The sequence below is a fragment of the Carlito syrichta genome, unplaced genomic scaffold (genome assembly GCF_000164805.1).
Source record: "Carlito syrichta isolate Samal-C Ts95f unplaced genomic scaffold, Tarsius_syrichta-2.0.1 Scaffold316392, whole genome shotgun sequence".
NCBI classification, from domain to species: domain Eukaryota; kingdom Metazoa; phylum Chordata; class Mammalia; order Primates; family Tarsiidae; genus Carlito; species Carlito syrichta.
The window spans coordinates 207524-229151 of NW_007260488.1; the positions used below are offsets into that span (position 1 = coordinate 207524).

General features: G+C 48.1%; 1 protein-coding gene across 2 annotated transcripts in view; it reads right to left on the minus strand.

Annotated features, from left to right (window-relative positions):
• Positions 1–21628, minus strand: part of ALDH1L1 (aldehyde dehydrogenase 1 family member L1) — a 78250-nt gene that overhangs the window by 8869 nt on the left and 47753 nt on the right. For both annotated transcript variants that reach the window (XM_008074335.2, XM_008074336.2), the window contains 5 exons: positions 19691–19796; positions 18362–18449; positions 5610–5703; positions 2985–3084; positions 979–1077 (listed from right to left, as the gene is read on the minus strand). In XM_008074335.2, the coding sequence (XP_008072526.2) occupies positions 979–1077; positions 2985–3084; positions 5610–5703; positions 18362–18449; positions 19691–19796 (487 nt within the window). The remainder of the gene's footprint in view (positions 1–978; positions 1078–2984; positions 3085–5609; positions 5704–18361; positions 18450–19690; positions 19797–21628) is intronic.

A 21628-nucleotide genomic window follows, 5' to 3' on the forward strand; every position in this document is an offset into this window, starting at 1 on the left:
TGGGGGCCGGGTGCTTGGCTGAAGCTGAGCCAACCTCAGTTTGCGCCCACGCTCTGCTGTTGCAGCCTGGAACAAGAGTGAATGGGGGCCCGGCTCGTGACAACCCCACGGCCTTTTCTCACAGGGTTGGTGGAGAGGAGTGATTGCCCTCTCCAGCTCTGTGTGGCACGAATGCAGAGCTAGCGCCGCAGTCCCACCCTCTTCCACGTCCTAAGGCTGCCCTGAGAGAACATAGCCGGCCCCCAGAGAAACTGCACAGACAGACAGTACAAACGTTCCTGGGGCTTTGTGAAGACTCATTTGTGTCCGAGGTTAGTGTCCACTCTGCTCTTCTGGGTTTGGTTGGGTCGCCAGATCTCTGTGGCCACCAGATCCTGGTGGCTGCCAGATCCCCCTGGCTGTCAGATCCCCATGGCCATGCTAGTAGATCCATGTGGCCATGAGGCAGCTGCTGGCAGGTTTGGTAGCTGATGTGAGCTGCTCTCCATCATGGTGCAGGCAGCCCACAGCCAGACCGACTGCCCACAGGCCCACAGCCTCTTGATGCCAGGGTGCTCCTGTGTGGTGTGACTGTGCCCTGAGTTCCCATCCGGGGACAGGCCAGGGCTGAAGTGACCGGAGGCCATGTCCTTGCTCCACTCTGTTCCATCCCCTCTTGGACCCTTCCACCTTCCAGGCCACATCTGAGAGCTCACCTTAGGAAACCATGCACCTACATTCTTGTCTCAGGCTTCACTTCTAGAGAGCCTACCCAAGATGGGCCCTTTTGGGTTACTTCCATTTGAGCCGAAGGTTGCTGGTTCTTGCCAAAATGACAAAGGCCAGTGAGGATGCAGTACAGCTCCCTGTGAGGATCCTCTGACCCAGGTGGACGGTGTCATCTGAGGGCGATCCTGGCCACCCTGACCCGGCCATGCCTCCCCTCCTCCAACCCTGTCCAGGTGAACTAGCAGCCCCAAGACCTTAGATAGAACATACCACTTTCTGCACAAACTCATCATGAATGGAGTGCTCCACAAAGAGCCGGCCTGCTGCAATGCAGTTCTCCCCTTTGTTGAAGAAAACAGAGCTCATCCCCTGCAGAGAATGGACAAGAATGCCAGGTCAGAGCCCCTCCCAGAGCCTCCAGTGTCCAACTCTGCCAGGGCCGAGTCACCCCTGTTCATAGGGAAGGAAAAGTAAGCGTGTGTCCTGACCTCTTTCTGCAGACCAGGCCAAGTCAGTGACAGACACTCATGCCCCACTCAGTCCTCAGTCACCCTGAGAGGAGGTCTAAGACGTGACAGTGTGGGAAGTGAGGAGGCTGAGGCCCGAGGTTACGCAGTGAGGGGGAGATAGACAGAGCCCTGGTTCCCACCGCTGGAGGACAAGGTCTCATGGAAAACAAGCGGGAGTGGACTCTGCACACTGGCTGGGCATGTGGGTATGCAGGAGGTACTGACCTTTCTAGTTCAGAGCCTACACACTCGGAAGCCAGCTGGAGAGGCACCAGGCAATGTCGGCAAGGAGCAAGCAATGGTGATAAGCAGAAGGCAGGCAGAGGCAGGCGGCAAGCCCAGACATGGGAGGGCAGTAGGAGAGAGAGGCAGCCAAGGCCTGAGGGAACTCCTGGCAGGAGTTGAGAACAAGGGCCCTCAGCGGCCCCAAGTGAGTCCACTTTTTGAAGCTGGGGAGCCCTCTGTGGGAAAGCCAGGAGAGGAAGGAGAGCCAGGGTCAAGCCCAGCTCTCCTAGAAGCTGGGGCTGTGTGGCCCAACGACAGGGACCAGTCCTTTGGCTCAGGGTCCAGCAGTGTCCCACTGGCACTGGGGCCAAAATTCTGGGGGTGACGGGCTCACCGGGGGCCTGTGAATAATCCCTGGCTCCTCTGGCTTCCCCATCTAATGAGGTTGGACTCCTTTTCACCCCCGTGCTGGGTGTCAAGTCATCTCTAAGACTTAGATAGAAGTTGGGGGCACATTTAGGCACCTGGTTGGACGTGACTTTACTGGTTTGACCCTATAGGAACTAAGAAAGGATCAAGGCATAATGACGACAATGATGACACTAACGGTGAGAAAAGTGATTGCGTGGCACTCGCCGCAGGCAGCCACTGTCCTAAGACCTCCGGACTTATTCATCCCACAGCAACCTGGGAAGTGGGCATTACCGCTGCCCGTACTGCACATACAAGTGGGAGCCCAGAGGCCCAGAAAGGTTAAGTCACTTGCTCAGGGCTGCACAGAGAGTCAGAGGTGAAGCTGAGCAAGGGCTCCCATGGCCACCTACAGAGAGGAATAAGCTCAGAGTACTGCGTTGTTCTTCTTCTTTTTAAAATACATTTTATTGTGTATATTTGAGGTTTATGGCATGATATTATGGGCCACATATGGATAGCAAATTAGTTACCACAGTGAAACAGATGAACATAACAGGCCTGCTCTTCTATCAGAGAGAAGAGGTTGTCACGCTGAAGAACAGATGGAGCCATAGAAGTGTTTCTCAGTTACACACACACACACACACAACACACACACACACACACACGCACACACACACGTATACACATATAAATACTATAGGCAGCTGATTTCAATGATCATCCTGGTAGTTATGACATTTCTTGGGGAACCAGTTTTGGAGGGCACATGCCATTCTTGCCCCAAATCTGTTTCCTTCCACGCTATGTTTGTGGTGACACCATGGACTCACAACCACTGAGGCTGGGCTAAAGGTGTGAGTTGGACTATGGAATCAGAAACAGGTCCTCCTGCCCTCCACTATCCCTGTTCCTTTTCACTGTGCCTGTCCCCCGTGGCTGTCCCTGTCCCTTTGTGGCTGTCCTTGTCCCCTGTGGTTGTCTCTGTCCCCCCGAGGCTATCCCTGTCCCCCTGTGACTGTCCCCAGCTCTCATGGCTGCCCCATCCCACCTCTGCACTGTTCCTCTCCCCCCGTCAGTCCCCACACATCCCTCTGTTCCTGCCCCCGCCCCAGGCCTGGCCCTCACCATCTGCACAGCCTTGTTGAGGTCACAGTCAGCAAAGACGATGAGTGGTGACTTCCCGCCCAGCTCCAAGGACACCTTCTTCACGTTACTCAGGGCACAGCTGAAAGGAACAGAGGGTTGGAGGAACTGGTGCCCGGGGGAGCAGGAGCACAGGGGCAGGCTCAAAGCAGGCTTTACTCCAAAAAGCAAGACTTGGCCCAGCGCCTTCCCCACACCCACACATCAGTGACTTTGGCTCCTCTCAGCCTGGGCCCCTCTTGGCTTCACCTGGGCCTCTCTTAATTCCAACACCAGGGCGCACACCCACCTCAGCTCTTTGCCCCCATTGTCCTCTTGGGATTGCACTTCCTTTAGATGTCTGTGCTCGATTCCTCACTTCCTTCAGGCCTCCGTTCCCTTCTCCGGGGGGGGGGGTGTCTCTGATCACCCCATATAAAACCACAACAGCCTATGTAGCCTGCCTGCTTCTCTGTCTGCCAGAACTTAAGCTCACCAGGGCAGGCATGTGTCTGCCTGGTGTCTGCCAAGACAGTGCCTGCGTGTAGCTGGCATTCAACAAACGAGGAAGGAATACATTAGAAGTGGCACCACCATCTGCAGCAGCTTCCATGGCCACAGAGCTTCAGCACCTCCGCTTTTAGTGACAGTGCAAACAGAGAGGTGCTGGGAGTTATGAACATGTCCTCTCGATGGGCAAGCAGCACACTCCAGTGACACTGACTTCAAATGGACACTCAGTTAACAGAGCCACATCAAAACTCAAGGCTCCGTATGGGGAGAAGTCTCCTGCACAGAGCCACAGAGTGCCAGAACAGGAAGGGTCCACCCAGCCGGTCATCCAAGCCCTCCTTCCAAGGAGTCCACAGAGCTGATGTTTCCTGAGCCCTGTCTCTGGATTTGACTCACATGAGCTCAGATATGACTATAGCCTGCACACTACAGAGAACAAGACTGTCTAGCCTTTGACTCAGGAGAAAAACAAACCTGCTACAGCTCCTTGCAGGTACCATCCTCCCCCATTCAGCTGTATGTCTGTCCTCCAATCCCTTTCCCACTGGTAAAACTGAAGTGTGCTCTGTACCAGTCGGTGTGGTTGCTGGAAAACTCAGAATGAATCAGAGCAGCTCCTGCCTGGTGTGCTCACATGTGATGACAGCCTCAACTGACTCTAAAGTCACAATTTGTCAGCCACATGGGTGGTGGCTCCTGAACCAAAGGGGGATGCCAGGTGAGGCCGTGGTGCTGGGCACGAGCACAGTGCCATTTGGGAGTGGAGGATGTTCAGGGTGTGCTCACCGGCTTACAGAGGGTACATGGGAGGGGTCTGCAGGGCCAGAATCCCCTAGTGGGGCACAGAAAGGCCTGTGGAGAGCAGGGCCAGGGGCTACAGAAAGGTCCCAAAGAGACAGAATGGTGTCCTGCATCAAGGAGAGCCTGCTTTTAACGCAAGAGCAGCCCTTTCCGTGGAATTGTCACACGGAAGCCGGGCTGTCCTGGAGGTCATAGGAGTGACCCTCAAGGCAAAAACAGAGAGTGGCCACGTGTCCCTGGAGAAAGATGCCCAAAAGCCTGTAGGCCAGCATGCTCAGCAGAATGGCCAGCACCTCCTGTTTGTGCCCGTTACTCAAAGAGCACATGCCAAAACCAGAAATTCAGCTTCCGTGGGGAAGGGCAGGGCTTTGACAACAGCAGTGCTCCAGCTGCCACCCTGTGGTCTGTCCAGGACCAAATGTTGTGAATTAACGAAAGAGTCAGGAGATGACCCCAGGCAGTGGAAGCCAAAGTTCGAGCATTGGGAGGTGAGAGGTTCTTCTAGATTGGTGCTGTCCAAAGAAATACAATGAAAGCTTAAAACACTGGCAAAGCCGGGCTCGGTGGCTCAGCTTATAATCCCAGCGCTTTGGGAGGCCGAGGTGAGTGGATTGCCTGAGCCCGCGGGTTTGAGACCTGCCTGGGCAACTTGACAAAACCTCATCTCTACAATAAATCAGAAAATCAGCCGGTCGTGGTAGCACGCGCCTGTAATTCCGGCTACTCGGAAGGCTGAGGCAGAAGGATCGCCAGAGCCCAGCAGGCCGAGGCTGCGGTGGCCGGGAGCGGCCACTGCACTCCAGTCTGGGCAACCAAGTAAGACTCCAACTAAAAACAAAACAAAACAAAAAAAACACTGGCAACATCAAATGTGAATTTCTTGTTGGCAGCCATATTAAAAGAAAACTGAAGAGAAACAGATTAAATCAATCTTAATAATATATTTTACTTCATTAATCCAACTAATCAAAAATAGTATCATTTCAACTTGAAATCAGCGTAAAAACTTGTTAACGAGGTGTTTTACTTTTTGTGTGTGCTAAGTTTTCGAAATTAGTGTGCATTTTACACTCACAACACATCTCAATTCAGATCAACCACCTCAGGGGTAGCCCCATGCAGTGTGGCACCAACCCTTGCTGGTCTGTGGCCTCCCAAGGGCTGTCAGAAACGCAGACACACCACAGCAGCATCTGCACTGAGCACGGCCTTGGATGCTGGCTGCACACTGGAGCCTGAGAAGCAGGACCAGCTCCCAGAACAGCAGTGCCATGCCGACACTGACCAGCAGTGACCCCTCCTCCAGATACCTACCTTTTCATGATGTGTTTTCCCACCTCTGTGGAGCCTGTGAACCCGATTTTCCTCACATCTGGATGGTCTGAGAGCCTCTGGCCAACCAGTGAGCCTGCATGTGAGAGTGGGTGGGAGAGTCAGGGTGGTCCACTTAATGCGGGGGGAAGCAGGAGTCCATTCACCAGTCCCTCCCGTGTCCACACCGAGGGCCAGAGCTATGGGTTGTGCTCCCTGTATGTCTAGTGCCCTCAGTAAAGAGGGCTCACTGGGTCTTGTCTCCTTTTATGGGCTAAAACGTGCTCTCCCTAAATTCAAAAGCTGAAGTCTTAGCCCTCAGTACCTCAGAATGAGACTGTATTTGGAGACAGCTTTACAGAGTAATTATGGTAAAATGAGGTCACTGGGGTGAACCCTCTTCCAGTAAGACTGGTGTCCTATCAGGAGAGATTAGGACACAGACATGCACAGAGGGAAAACCATGTGAGGACAAGAGAGAAGTCGACCATCTGCAAGCCAAGGAGAGAGGCTGCAGGGGAAACCAAGTCTGCCAACACCTGGATCTTGGGCTTCCAGGCTCCAGAACTGAGAGACAACAAATGTCTCCTGTTTAAGCCCCAGTCTGTGGTACTTTGTCATGGTCACCCTAACAAACCATCACGCTGCCCATGTGGCTTTCCATCTATCAGGATGAAACCCAAAGATGAGGGCATCCAGCCTTTCAGCTCTTTCAGGGGCGCCTGGTCAGGTCCATGCTGTCCTGTGCATCACAGACTCCAAAAAGCCCGCCCTTGGGGTGCAGCGAGCCATGGAGAACGTTGGCACCTGCCATTCCTCCTGTTTGTAATGCCTCGACTCCCAGTTCTGTCCATGAACCAAGATCTGCCCACTCCAAGCCACGCCCTACACACCCTCTGAGCCCCATCCTGGCTAATTCCTCTTTGTCCCTCAGGTCTCTATCTCAGTGAGGCTTCAGAGGGACTTCCTTGATGTTGCCTCCTCCCAAACTTAGCACACCTCTCCCCACGTAAGCCTCTTTCTTTTCTTTTCTTTTTTTTTTTTTTTTGAGTTGGAATCCCACTCTGAGGCTCAGACTGGAGGGCAGTGGCACGCTTCCAGCCACCGCAGCCTTGACCCACTGGGTTCCAGTGATCCTTCCATCTCAGTCTTCCAAGTAGCGGGAACTACAGGTGTGCACTACCACACCCGGCTAATTTTTTATTTATTGTAGAGATGAGGTCTCGCCAAGTTGCCTGGGTTGGTCTTGAACCCACAGGCTCGGGCAATCCACTTGCTTTGGCCTCCCAAAGTGCTGGGATTACAGGCTGAGCCACCGAGCCCGGCCAAGCCTCTTTCTTGTCCCGGCTTCTGACTCTGTGCTTTCCTAATCTGTCTCTCACTTTGCTGACTGCTCTTTTTCCATTTCCTTTGCTGACTCAACCTTAAAATGCCCAGTGCCTCTGGCTCTCTCTTGGGTCCTTTTCTGTCCTCAGTGTACACTACCTCTCAGCTGATCTACCCAGGCCTCCGATGTCATCTTCAGACACCTCACCCCCTGAATCGGCATCTCCTGCCAAGTTTCTCTGGGATCCAGATCATGTCTCGTTCCTCTGTCTACTCGGCATTTGCATTTGGACGTCTTCGGGCCTCTCGGATTCAACATACTTGAAACTGAACTCCTAGTCTCTCCTCCAGAGCTGCTCTTCTGCACGGTTCTCCATTTCAGTAAACAACCTCTCCTTTTCCCTTCAGCCAGTTTTTTCAGGCCAAGAACCTGGGAGTCATGCTTTCTTTTGAGGGGCGTGGGGCACAGGATCTTGTGCCATTGCCCAGGATGGAGTGCAGTAACACTATCAAAGTTCACAGTTGTCAAACTGTTGGGCTCAAGCAACCCTCCTGCCTCAGCCTCCCAAGTACCTAGGACTAGAGTGCCACCATGCCAAGTTAATTATTATTATTATTATTATTTGTAAAGACAGAATCTACTTCATTTCCCAGGCTGGTCTTGAACACCTGGCCTCAAAGGATCCTCCCACCTCAGCCTCTAAATGCGCTGGGCTTATAGCCATGAGCTACTGGATCCGGCCTTAGAAGTCATTCTTGACACCTCCCTCCCCTAGCCCATGAATCTTCCAGCTCAGGGGTCCTGTATCTCCCCAGTTCCTTCACTGCTCCCCTACCTCCAGGCTTGTGAAACTCACATGGTCAGGTGCACTTGGGAAGGTTTGGGTTCAGCAGGTTTGGAATGAGAACCTGGCAACCTCTCTCTCTATATAGTTAAAGCTCTATGAGTGCCTTTGATACTAATGCCATTCCACCACTCCCTGTTAAACCATTGTTTGTGGGAGATATATTTTGCAAAAAATATATCTGATAAAGGACTGGCATACAAAATATATACAAAGAAGTCTTAAAATTCAACAATAGGAAAACAAATAGCCCATTAAAAACTGGGCAAAAGATATGAACAAACAACTCATCAAAGAAGATGTACAGATGGCAGGTAAGTATATTAAAGGATGCTCAATATCATTTGTCATTAGGAAAATGCAAATTAAGACAACAATGATATACCACTGCACACTATATTAGAATGGCCAAAATCCAGAACACTGACAAACGCAACTGCTAACAAGGATGTGGAGCAGCAGGAACTCTCATTCATTGCTGGTGGGAAGGCAACTCGGAAGACAGTTTGGCAGCTTCTTAAAAGACTAGACATACTCTTACCACAAGATCAGCAATTGCACTCCTTACCAAAGGAGTTAAAAACTTGTGTCCACACAATAACCAGCACACAGATGTTTATAGCAGCTTTATTCATAATTGCCAAAACTTGGAAACGACCAAGATATCCTTCAGGTGGTGAGTGGGTAAATAAACTGTGTTAAATCAGAATATTAATGACAAAAATGAAATGAGCTATTAAGCCATGAAAAGACATAAAAGTGAGACAGAATAAGAATGGGACTCAAATGAATTGACAGGAAAAACCAAAAAATCCCGTTACAAAGTAAGCACAGGACATGAACAGACACTTCTCAAAGGAAGACAGTCAAGCCACCCACACATATATGAAAAAATACTTAGCCTCACTAATCATCAGAGAAATGCAAATCAAAACTACAAGGTACTGCCTCACACGAGTTAAGATGGCTATCATTAAACAGTCAAAAAACATCAGATGATGGCGCAGCACCAGAGAAAAGAGAACGCTTCTTCAGGGTTGGTGGGAGTGTAAACTAGTTCAGTCTTTGTGGAAGGCAATGTGGCGTTTTCTCAAAGAACTAAAAATTGAGCCACTGTATGATCCAACAATTCCTCTTCTGGGAATGTACCCAGAGGAACACAAATCACTCCACCAAAAAGACACCTGCACACACATGTTCACTGTAGCACTACTCACAATAGCAAAAACAAGGAACAGCCCAGATGCCTATCAAAAGTGGACTGGATAAAGAAAATGTGGTCAATATATATGATTAAATAAGATGTAGCCATAAAGAACAAAATCATGTCCTTCACAGCAACATGAACGTAGCTGGAGACCATCATTCTAAGTGAACTGTCACAGAAACAAAACACTGAATACCACATGTTCTCACCCATAAATGGACTCTAAACACTGGTCATACTACAGGAGAAAGGGAAGGAGGGAGGATGAGGGGCACACAACCATCCATTGGGTACCAGGTTCACTACCAGGAGGAGAGAGGGCTTACTGGAAGCCCAGTCCTTACCTGCACATAATTTACTTATGTAGCAGATCCTCACATGAACGCCACAACTCTAAACTTGAAAAAAAAGAATGGGCTTTGGCTTCCATCCCACTAACATATTTCTTCACACATACTTGACTGCCAGACCTTGCACATTATCAGAAGAAAACAAAATCTTACTTAAAAAGAATTAACCACTCCACCCGCGTGCATACAGGTCCAGAAAAATGACCCACTCTAACCCCTTGCCCCATTACAATACTAAAAATTCCCATCCCAGGTGGGGCTTATCCACCACTTTTTGTACACCCAACGTATAAAGAGCGTGTATCCATACTATGCTTGAGTGGTTAAAACCCCTCCCTGGTCTTGCTAACATACCTTTCCTCTGATGTCACTTCCCTTCTCTGATCTAATAAAAGGGCCCAGCCAAATGTCTTTGTAGAGCCTGCAGAGAACTCTTCCTCCTGTGCTGCACTTCTTGGGCTCAAGCATAAGATCCTTGTCTGGGAAACTATTTGGCCTCATGTCAATGTCTATTCTATGAGAGCCTAAGAACCCATAGTCAGTAACATATTTCTTGGTGACTCTGCTGGGACAATGGGACAAAGAGAGCATTTTCCCTCACCTTAGGGTGGGGGAGGCTTGGGGCCAGCAGGACCATCAAACAGGACCCTCGTGGGACTGACAAGTGGCCATCTGAACTTTTGCTTCAGTGTCACCATGACTGATGGGTCTTTCTCCAGCATCCTGGGGTTCCCTGTGCACCCCCCTCAGACAACACTTCCTTTCCCCTTACTTTGTCATTTGTTCTCTTGATTTTTCCATGGAGACTTTCTTCCGTCCTTTCTCCTTTTCTTTTCTTTTTCTGGTGGGTTTGAGTCCCTCCCTGGTGGGTTTGAGTCCCTCCCGGTGGGTCCCACCTGAGTTGTGCTGGGATTGGTTGCCCATGTGTGCAGCAGGACAGATTGCAACTCTCCTAGCTGGCTCTTGCAAGAGAAATGACAGCTGGCATGTTGGCTTATAATTTTGTAGTTCTATTTACAAACCCTCAGTACTTTGTCTCTCCCTGCCTCTCCATGTGGGAAAAAGAGGCATGTGTTCTTTTTTTTTACATCATTTGTCTGTCTGAGCATGTAGTCCTGTCAGTTCTGTATGTTGTCTTTGTGAAAAAAATTAACCATACGTGGGTCCAGTTCTTGTGTAACCCCCATCTGGACCCATTTTCTCTTTTTGGTTTGTTTGCTATGCCATCTCATCCGTTACCAGTCGCGCTGAGTACAGGCTCCAAGTCAGTAGGACTTAGACCTGGTGTAAGCTTGGGAATCTTGCTGTACCTAAAATAAAAACAAGTGCATCCTAAGAAAAGCCGAGGAGTTCACCAATAGCCCAGTGACCATGAATCCTCCCTACACTGTCATCTGAGTGGATTCCAGAGCAATGCTGCTGATGGGATTATGATGATGCTACTGATGGGGCTAGGATAGGTCATTTTGTTACTTGTCTGTCAAAGGCAATGGAAAAATGCATAGTGAAGCCCGAGTACAATGATAAGGTTAGAGAGATGACTCGAGAGAAAGAGAAAAACCCAGATCCCTCGAGAGCGTCACTGAAGCCTTTCACCAATGCTGACCCAGAGTAAGCAGAAGGCAGGGCATTACTTGCCATACATTTCATTACTCAGTTGGCTCCAGACATTAGGAAAAAATTAGAGAAACTGGAGGCAGTACCCCAGACCCTGCTGTCAACCTTGGTAGAAGAGGCCTTTAAAGTTTTCAAAAACGGGGACAGGACAGAAGCTAATAAAGATGAGACTGGGCTGAGCGCAATAGCTCACACCTATAATCCCAGCACTGCGAGGCCAAGGTGAGAGGATTGTCTGAACCCAAGGATTCAAGACCAGCCTGGGCAAATTGGTGAGACCTCATCTCTACAATAAATCATAAAATTAGCTGGGGCTGGGCTCGGTGGCTCAGCCTATAATCCCAGCAATTGGGGAGGCCAAGATGAGTGGACTGCCTGAGTCCATGGGCTCAAGGCCAACCCAGGCAACTTGGCAAGACCTCATTTCTACTATAGATCAAAAATTAGCTGGGCGTGGTAGCGCGCGTCTATAGTCCCAGCTACTTGGAAGGCCAATGCCAGAGCCCAGCAGGTTGACGCCCAGCCTGGGTGACAGAGTAAGACTCCAACTCAAAAAAAATAAAATTAGCCAGGTGTGGTGGTGTGTGCCTGTAGTTTCAGCTATTTGGAAGGCTGAGGTGGAAAGATCGCCTGAGCCCAGCATGTCAAGGCTGTGGTGGCCGTGAGCACTCCACTTTACTCCACCCTGGACAACAGAGTGAGACAAAAAGGTAAAAGACTGGCTTTTAGCTCCCGTAATTAATCTGCCACCTCAGAGTGACCCTAGAAGGCCGAGAAAACCAGACAACCAAACAGAGCCCACCAGCCTCAGATGCTGGAACCAGTGGGAGAAAAGGGTACTAGAAGAGGGACTGTTCCAACCATCTTAAATCAGGACGATTGATTGGCAACCCTAGCCTATCTCTGCTCCTTGCTAATCTCTTAGATAAGAGGCCTACACGCAACAATTGATGGAACCCAAGAGCCTGCTAAGCTCTGATTTCAGCATGCTCCATCACCATCACTCCAGTGGAGCCTAGGGTTACTTTTGATGTGGCAGGTGGAGAAACTGAGTTCCTTGCAGACATTGAGCCACTTACTCTGTCCTGATCCAGCCTGTCAGTCCCCTCTCCAACCACCACTACATAGTAATGAGAATAGTCGGATGGTTTAAGGTAGGGCGATTTACTTTCCCTCTTGCTTGTGAGGCCGGGTCTAGTATTATTAGTCACTCAGTCTTATATGCCCCAGATGTCCTAACCCATTATTGGGTAGAGACTTATTAAGTAAAATTGGAACCACTATTTCCCTGGGAACGGATACAGTTCAGGAAAAAGTGGTGCCAGGGCCAGGATCAATGACTCAGTCTGTAATCCCAGCACTTTGGGAGGCCAAGGCTAGTGGATTGCCTGAGCCCGCATGTTTGAGACCAGCCTGGGCAACTTGGCAAGACTTCATCTCTACAACAAACAAAAAACTAGCCAAGTGTGGTATTGCATGTCTGTAGTTCCAGCAACTTGGAGGGCTTAGGTGGAAGGATCGCCGGAGCCTACCAGGTCGATGCTGGAGTAACTATGAGCATGCCACTGCACTCCAGCCTGAGCGATGGAGACTCCAACTCAAAAAGAAAAAAGTAGTGCCAGAACAAAAAATCAACTTATTGGCAATCTTAAACAGTCAAGAGACTGAAACTCTAAACATTCCTGAAGAAATCAAGGACCAAGTAATCCCCTCAGTATGAGAGCACTGTGGTTCTGGAACAAGCTAACAATGTTCTGCCAGTAAAACAGACCTAAAACTTCCTGGGGAAAACTACCCATGGAAGAAACAATACCCCCTCAAACCCGAGGCGCTCCAGAGGATTCAACCATGACTATGGACATTTTTAAAACATGAAAAAGATTCAATGGTATGCCAGGTTTTCTGAGACTCCAGCTGGTTACACATTATGGCCCATTTTGGGGCACATTTTAAACTGATGGACAAATTACAACAAGGAAAATTCAGAGCTTCAATGATTACCTGCAAGTGTAGAGTTAGATAGAGTCTTCTAGATGTGATTCTAGAGAAAGACCCTCAGTAAAACTTACTGTTTCAAGGTTACTTGGATATTTCGTTTGTCTTATACACTTCAACCTATTCAAACTAAACTGTAAACATTAAAAACTCATATAAAACCAAAATATTGATTAAAGAAGTTTTTTCTCTTTAAAAAATCAAGCTGCCATGAAAACTACTTTACCCAAATTAAATACATTAAAACAAGATTAAAAAATAACTAGTAAGAGAGATTTAAAAAACATATGAAAAAAGGAAACTATTTTATATTTTAAAAATCTTGCATGGTAAATCTTTGTCCTAGAATAAAATGACTGGTTATTTAAAAAAGAATTATAGAACAGAGCACATGCCTGTGGTTCCAGCTACTTGGAAGGCTGAGGCGGAAGGATCACCTGAGCCCAGCAGGTCGAGGCTACGGTGGCCATGAGCGTGCTGCAGCCTGGGCAACAGAGTGCGACTCCGACTCAAAAAGAAAAAAAAATTGCTCCTTCCCTCTACGTCTTCACACCCACCCAATGGAGGCTCCACTCCAGGCAGGTGTGGCCAGGAGGGCAGGTCTCCCTCTCCTCCCAGCTCCCAGTCAAGGGATAGGGCATCTGCCAGAAGGGGCAGGCCGCCAGCATCTCTCTTCTCCTCCAACTCTGAGTTGCAGAGGTCAAACTCTTGGTGAGTATGGCTTAGATGCTGGGGGTTCCCCTTCTCCACCCAGCCCATACTCATAAAGGGAAAGCTCTACCCCAGGTGGGGCGACCTGAGAATACTGGGAACTCCCCCACCCAGCCCCAGCTCCCTCCTAGGAACTGTGCCTGCAGCAGTGGCTCAGAGACTACCCAGGGAAACAGGCTATCCATAAGAACAGAAAGTTCCAAAACACTTCTCAAAGGAACTGACTTGATTTCAAACTGTTGGGGAAATTCAATCCTAAGTGCACTCTCAAAAACAAGACTCTAGAGGTGAGCAATTAAGAGGAGGCTGGTAGCTCTCTGAAAACAATAAGCTAAACTGTTGGTCAGATAATTTAACAGAGAAAACAAGGGAGGAGCCCTTCTGGGGTGAGAGCAAACCACAAGGGAAGAGCCCTCCTGGGCTGGCATAAAAAACTACACCTGTAAATTTAATTGGATCAGATTATAGAGCAATTTATGCCCCCAGAACATTTTTTTAAAACAACAGAGCAAGCAGCCTGAAATTAATGAAGCTGAACAGTTGGGTGTGATACCAAAGAAGGCAGATAGCTTCACAGAGAAACCAAGAAAAAAGAGTCAAAGAGATTCCTGCTGAAACTGTCATCCCAGGATGACTGTGCATGTTCAAGGCTATGCCCTCTGAAACTACATACTATGGGAGAAATAGATTTCACTAAAATAGTCTAACCAAGTCACTAAGCAAATAAACAAGCAAATAACAAAATCAAGTTCTGAAAAGGAAGGAGAGGAATCAGTATCCTGTGTTGCTACAATCTAGTTCCTGAAATATCCAGTTTCTCACAAGAAAGTGTGAAACATGCATGTAAACAGAGAAGTATGACCCATTACAGGAAAAAGAGAGAAAGAAAGAAAGAGAAGAAAAAAAAAAAACAACAATAAAAATTATCTGTGAGTGGGTCCCAAGTTGTATTTAAAAGACAAAGACTTCAAAGCAACTATTATAAATATGTTTAAAGAACTAAAAGAACCTACCAATAAAACAATACAGTATTTTTTAAAAGGCAGAAATTCTGAAATTAAAAAGTATGATAACTGAAATAAAAAACTAAGTAGAGGGGCTCAAAAGTAGATTTGAACTGACAGAAGAAAGAATTTGTGAACTTGAAGCTAGATTGATAGAGATTATATAGTCAAAAGGACAGAGGAAGAAATAATTTCAAAAAATTGAATAGAGCCTCAGAAAAAAAGTGAGACACCATTAAGTGCACCAACATATGCATAATGGAACTTTAAAAAAGGAGAGGAGAAGGAGAAAAGAACAGAAAAAAAAGTTTAGAATAAATATGGTTGAAAACTTCCCAAATTCGATGAAAAACATTAATCTATATGTCCAAGAAGCTCAATTAACTTGAAATAAGATAAGCTCAAAGAGATCCACAGCTGTATATGACAGTAAAAGTGCTGAAATTCAAAGAAAACTTTGAAAGTAGCAAAAGAAAAATGTCTAATCACTCCATATATCTGGAAACCCCAATACAATTAACAGACTTCCCATCAGATACAATGTGGCCAGAAGCCAGTGGAATGATACATAACCATAGGTCACTTACCAATGGGGATACTTTCTGAGAAATGTGCCCTTAGGTGATGTCATTGTGTGAACATCATACACACAACTAGACAGTATAGCCAACTACATACCAAGGCTTTATGGGATAGCTTCTTGTACCTAAGCTACAAACCTATAAAGCATGTTATTGTACTCAATACTTTAAGCAATTGCAATACAATGGTAAGTATTTGTGCATAGTAAACATAGAAAAAGTACAACAAAAATATGGCATAAAAGATACAAATGGCACACCTGAATAGGGTATTTAGCATAACTGGAGCTTACAGAACTGGAAGCTTCTCTGGGTGAGTCAGTGAGTAAATGGTGAGTGAATGTGAAGGTCTAGGACACTATTCTACACTACTGCGGACTTTATAAACAATGGACAGTTAGCCTACACTAAATTCTTCTTTCTCTGGTAATAAATTAAGCTTAACTTACTGTAACTTTTTTACTTTAGAAACTTCTAATTTTTTAAAACTTTTTGACTCTTTTGTTGTAACACTTTGCTTAAGATGCAAATATATTGTATGGCTGTACAAAAATATTTTCTTTCTTTAAATACTTATTCCATAAGCTTTTTTCTATTATTATTATTATTATTTTATTTTATTTTATTTTTTGAGTTGGAGTCTCACTCTGTCGCCCAGACTGGAGTGCAGTGGCTGCTCCTGGCCACCACAGCCTCGACCTGCTGGGCTCCGGCGGTCCTTCCGCCTCAGCCTTCCAAGTAGCTAGAACTACAGGTCCGTGCTACCACACCCAGTTAATTTTTTTATCTATTGTAGAGATGAAGTCTCACTTGCCCAGGTGGGTCTTGAACCCGCGGGCACAGGCAATCCACTCACCTCAACCTCCCAAAGCGCAGGATTACAGCCTGAGCCACCGAGCCTGGCTATTATTATTATTATTAAGACAAGGTCTCTCTGTCGCTCAGGCTGGAATACAGTGACATGAACATGGCTCACTGTAGTCTCAAACTCCTGGGCTCAAGTGGTCCTCCCACTTAAGCCCCGTAAGTAGCTGGGACTACAGGCACATGCCACCACTCCCAGCTATTTTTGATTTTTTTGTAGAGATGAGGTCTCACTAGGTTGCCCAGGCTACCCTTAAACTCCTGCCACAAGCAGTCCTCCTACCTCAGTTTCGCAAAGTGCTAGGAATATAGATGTGAGTCACCATGCCCTGCTGGTTTTTCCTATTTTATTTTACTCTTTTAATTTTTATTTTACCTTTTAAACTTTTTCACTAACAACTAAGATGCAAACATACACTCTAGCCTAGGCCTACACAGGGTCAGGATGATCAAAGTCATTGTCTTCCACCACATCTTGTCCCACTGGAACATCTTCAAGGGAAAGCAGTGACACACACGGAGCTGTCATTTCCTACAACAATGTCTTCTTCTGGAATAGCTCCTGAAGGACCTTCCTGAAGCTGTTGTATAGTTAACTGCTTTTTATAAGTAGAAGGCATACACTCTAAAATAATGATAAGACTATAGTTTAATAAATAAGTAAAGTAGTAAGAGGCATGTGTTATCATTTTCAAGTATTATGTACTATACATAGTTGAATGTGCCATACTTTTTTATTACTAGCAGCACACCAGGTTTGTTTACACCAGCATCACCATAAATACATGAGCAATGCATTGTACTAGACCTCGCAACAACTATAATGTCACTAGGTGGTAGGAATTTTTCAGCACCATTATAATTTTATGAAACCACTCTCTTAAATGTGGTTCGTTGTTAACTAAAATGTCACTCTCTGGTATATTACTATATTCAAAGTACTAAAAGAACAAAACTCTCAACTAAAAATCTTATATCTGGCAAAATTATGTTTCAAAGAGTGGAAACAAATAAGGACATTTTCAGACAAAAACTGAAAGAATTTGTTGTTAGGAGACCCATCATACAAGAAATACTAAAGGGTCTTTAAGTTGAAAGCAAGCAACCATAGAAAGTAATTAGAATCTACATTAAAAATAAGAGCTTTAGAAAAAGCAATTATGCAATGATAAAAGACAGTATAAATGCACATTTCATCTCCTTTCTTCTCTTAACTGATTTAAAAGCAACATATATGTAATTGTATTATTGGGTCTATAGCAAATAGAAAAAATTGTAATTATATATACATATATATATAATTAAAATATATATATATATTTTATGAGTTGGAGCCTCATTCTTGTCACCCAGGCTGTAGTGCAGTGGCACACTCATGGTCACCTCAGCCTCAACCTGCTTGGGCTTAAGCAATCCTTCCGCCTCAGCCTTCCAAGTAGCTGGAACTATAGACACACACTGCCATGCCCGGCTAGTTTTTGTGATTTATTGTAGAGACGGGCTTTCACCAAGTTGCCCAGGCTGATCTCGAATCCCCAGGCTCAGTCAATCCTCTCACCTGGACTCCCAAAGTGCTGGGATTACAGGATGACCCACTGTGCCTGGCCAGAACTATTACTTTACAGAATTTTATGTCTATTAAAGAAGTTGAGCTGGGCACAGTGGCTGATGTGTGTAATCCCAGCATTTTGGGAGGTGAAGGCGTGAAGATAGCCTGAACCCAGGGGTTTGAGACTAGCCTGGATAACTTGGCAAGACTTCATCTCTACAATAAATTTTTAAAAATTAGCCAGGCATGATGGCTTGCACCTGTGGTTCCAGCTACTTGGAAGGCAGAGGCAAAAGAATTGCCTGAGCCCAGCAGGTCAGGCTGTGGCGACTATAAGCATGCCACCGCACTCCAGCCTGGGCGATAGAGTGAAAAAATTTTAGAAAGTTTGAAAAAACAAAGGAGAACAGTATATATTTATAGAGTTAACCTTGTTTGCTAATTCTGGTTCTCTTCATTTGGTCTTGTGGGTTCAAGCTACTACCTAATATTTCCTTTCTCCATTTCAAGGCTAAAACCCTTCTAGGTGAAGGAGATTTCTCCCCTGTGCTAGTAGGCCTCCATCCCTTTAGGCCAGATGCCCACACAGGCTCTCACCAGGCTGCTCTGTCCCTCAGGGACACCTTATCCAGGTGGATCCCACTCAGGCCAAGGGTATATCTGGCTTCCATGAACCCCGGCCCTGCTCCCCATCCATGGGCCTTACCAGATCCCGGGAGGATGTTGACCACGCCTTTGGGAATGCCAGCCTTCAGTGTCAGCTCTGCAAACTTCAAGGCTGTGAGTGGGGTCACCTGGGGGGAGGGGGTCAAGAAAGAAACTAGCTAAAGAAGTGAGGCTGTGCCTTCCCTCCCCGTCTTCCCTTTGTGCAGCCCAGCAGCAAGCAAGGAGGAGCAGTCGGGGATCACGCCACCAGGAAGACCCCGGCAAAGCCAGAGGAAAAATGACTTGTGGCCAATCCCAGGCAGGGGTCACTGCCAGCCCAGCCAGCTTCCCCACCGTTCCAGCTGAGAAGTAGGGCCTGCCAACCTCTGGTGACCTGACTTCTCTTCCCCGCGGGGTTCCGCCCCTTGGCCAGGCCTGGGCCCCCTCCTGGACAGTGATCATTTCTAAAGCAGGAGGTTATGTCTCCTCAGAGGGCTGCTTAAATAAGCAAATGTATGTAAATTGCTCCATTGTTATACACGCTCAAATGTTTGAGAGGTGCCTGACTCAGAGGACATACTATAAACCTTGGCTATCACTATTTTTTTATTATGTCAATATGTCAGCTATCTTTTTTTAAAAATTACGCCAATACCCTTGGGGCCAAACTGCCCCAAAGAAACTGGAAAGCAGGAACCCTCCCTGGGCACACACCCCATGCCACGTTAGGGATAGTCTTGCCTCCAGTTCCTCACAGTACCCTGGGGGGCAGGCAGAGGAGAGACTTAAGCCAAAGAACAGATAAAGAAACCGAGGCTCATGGATGGTGTTCTTGTCCCAGGGAAGACTCTCCCAGAAAGCCTGAGTGACCCTTGACATCCTGCCCCTATACCCCCCCTCCACTGCACCATGTAGCTTCCCTACGAGGGGCTGGGAGTTACAGATCCCATCATTTATCCTGCTTCACTCCAGGACTCTGGGTCTATGAAGCCACATAAGAGACATGACACCAGCTTTACTGATAGACTACTCAGGCTGTCTCAGAGTGTGGGGCCTGGGCAAAGGACCAAGGAAGGTATCTGTTCCATGAATCCAGAGTGCTAGCATTGGTGCAGAGACCCCTGGCTATCCTCACTGGGAAGCTGTGAGCACCAGCACAGCCAGCAGGTCTCAACTACTCCACAGTTGAAAGAACAGAGTCCGCTTTGGGCAGCTCTGAGCCCCAGGCAGATCTCTACCCACTGTGAGTGGAGCCCTGGGAAAGCAGTTGGCATCACCCTTCTTCTGGAGCCAGCGTGGCCAAGAGGGGCCTTCAGCATCCTCCCATACAGGGTGAGTTCCCCATGCTCTCCACACCCACAGGCCCTGTCCAGAGTGAGCCCACACACACCTGGGCAGGTTTGATCACCACTGTGTTCCCAGCAGCCAGGCAGGCAGCAGTCTTCCAGGATAGCATCATTAGTGGATAATTCCAAGGGATGACAATGCCACAGACCCTGCCATGCAAAAGAAGCCAGCCTTCTCAGTCTGGGTGGCCAGAGTACACCTGCCAACTCCCCCTCCTCTCGCAGGGCCTGGCTTCCACACTTAAAACCAGGCTTCCTGATAAGGTACCCAAGGTCCTCCTGGGAGGCAGCTCCTGCCTGCCTTTTCAGTCCTGGACTGAAGTATTCTACAGGTATGAATTAGTCTGGCAGTAGCCCCTTTCTATGCAGGGCACAATGGCACGGGACACTGGACAGTTCCTGATGGGCGCTGCAGACCTGTCTAGGGACACAGGCCATGGAGAAGGGTGATGGCAGGCAGGTATAGTTGAGAACACAGGCCCAGAGGGCACAGAGAGAGTCAGAGGCTACAGGGTAGGCTGAGAGGGCCTGGAGAGGGTCTGCCTGAGCATGAGGCCAGGGGCAGTCCCAGAGAGGAGAAGATGAGTCAGCATGGGAGGCCTGATGAGGTCTGTCCACTCTGCATGAAGTGACGGTGCCTAGTGTCAGTATTACCCCTGTGTCCCAGACACAGCCTCTGGCTGGGTACGTGTACCTCATACTCAGAGTGCTGTGAGCATGGGGAGAAGGGGTGGTACAGTCCCAGGGAACAGTAGGCACACTGGCCGGGTATGAATCTGGGGGGCCCCACCTTCCATCGGCCCCTATAGAGTGGGACTGTAAGAGCATCTCTTGGTGTACATGCTAGATGATTAGGTGAGGGAATCCATGCAGAGCCCCGCATGGGACATGCGACATGCCACCATCGCCACCCCCCCATCAGATTTCTCAGCTGGACCTGGGCAGTGAGCAGAGTGTGTGCCAAGGTCAGCAGGCAGGACGGCCACATGGGCCTCACAAGGGGTGAAGGGGCTGAGCCAGCACGGGGGCAGTGGGCAGACCCGGTGTATCACCCTGAGAGAACAGTGCACTGAGGGTTTTGGGTCCCACCCTCTACCCCACAAACCCAGCAGACCTAATGGGACAGATGGGTGGTGGGAGCAGAGGGCAGGCTGTTCAGCGTTCCCAAGGGAGTAAGTGGGCCCATCAGTGAGGGTTGGAAGCACTTTGGAAAAGTCCCACGGTTATGGGTTGAGATGTATATGTTGAAGTCCTAACCCCCAGTACCTAGAAATGTGCCTTTTGCTGGAAATAGAGTTGCTGCAGGTGTAATTAAGATGAGGCAGGCCCAAATCAAACAAGACTACTGTTGGTAATTTTTTTGAAGAACTAGACATGCTCACAGGGGAATGCCAAGTGGACCCAAAGGTGGGGGGGGGGGGGAGCTGGGGGGGAATGGAGCAGATCTCCCTTACAACCCTGAAAAGGAAACTTGATCTCAGACTTCTTGTCCGTAGAACAATGAGGAAATAGAACAGTGAGGAAACTAAACTGCAGATTAAGCCACCTGATCTGTGATACTTTGTTACAGCAGCCCAAGGTGACTCATACACCCTCCAGTTAGGGAAAGACTGAGTCCTGGGACTGGGAGTGTGTGGAGCTGGCCCTGGCACAGAGTCAGAGGGAGCAGGCTGTGGGACTCAGGATCTGTCAAGCTGCTGTCAACCGACCTTCCATCAGCTTCACTGCCCCACTGATTCTTGGTGGCCTTTCTTAGGGGAAGACCTCATGGCCTCAGCTCACCCAGTAGACAGCTGCCCTGCGGAGTCTGGGGGGTATTCCTCCCTCCCTTCCCTGTCTCCCTCCCTCCCTGCCTTCCTGCTACCCTCTTTCCTTCCCTCCCCGTCTCCCTCCCCACCCACTCTCCCTCCTTTCTCACTGTCTCTCTCCCTCCCATGCCCTGTCTCCCTTCCTTCCTCCTCCATCTTCCTCCCTCCCTCCCT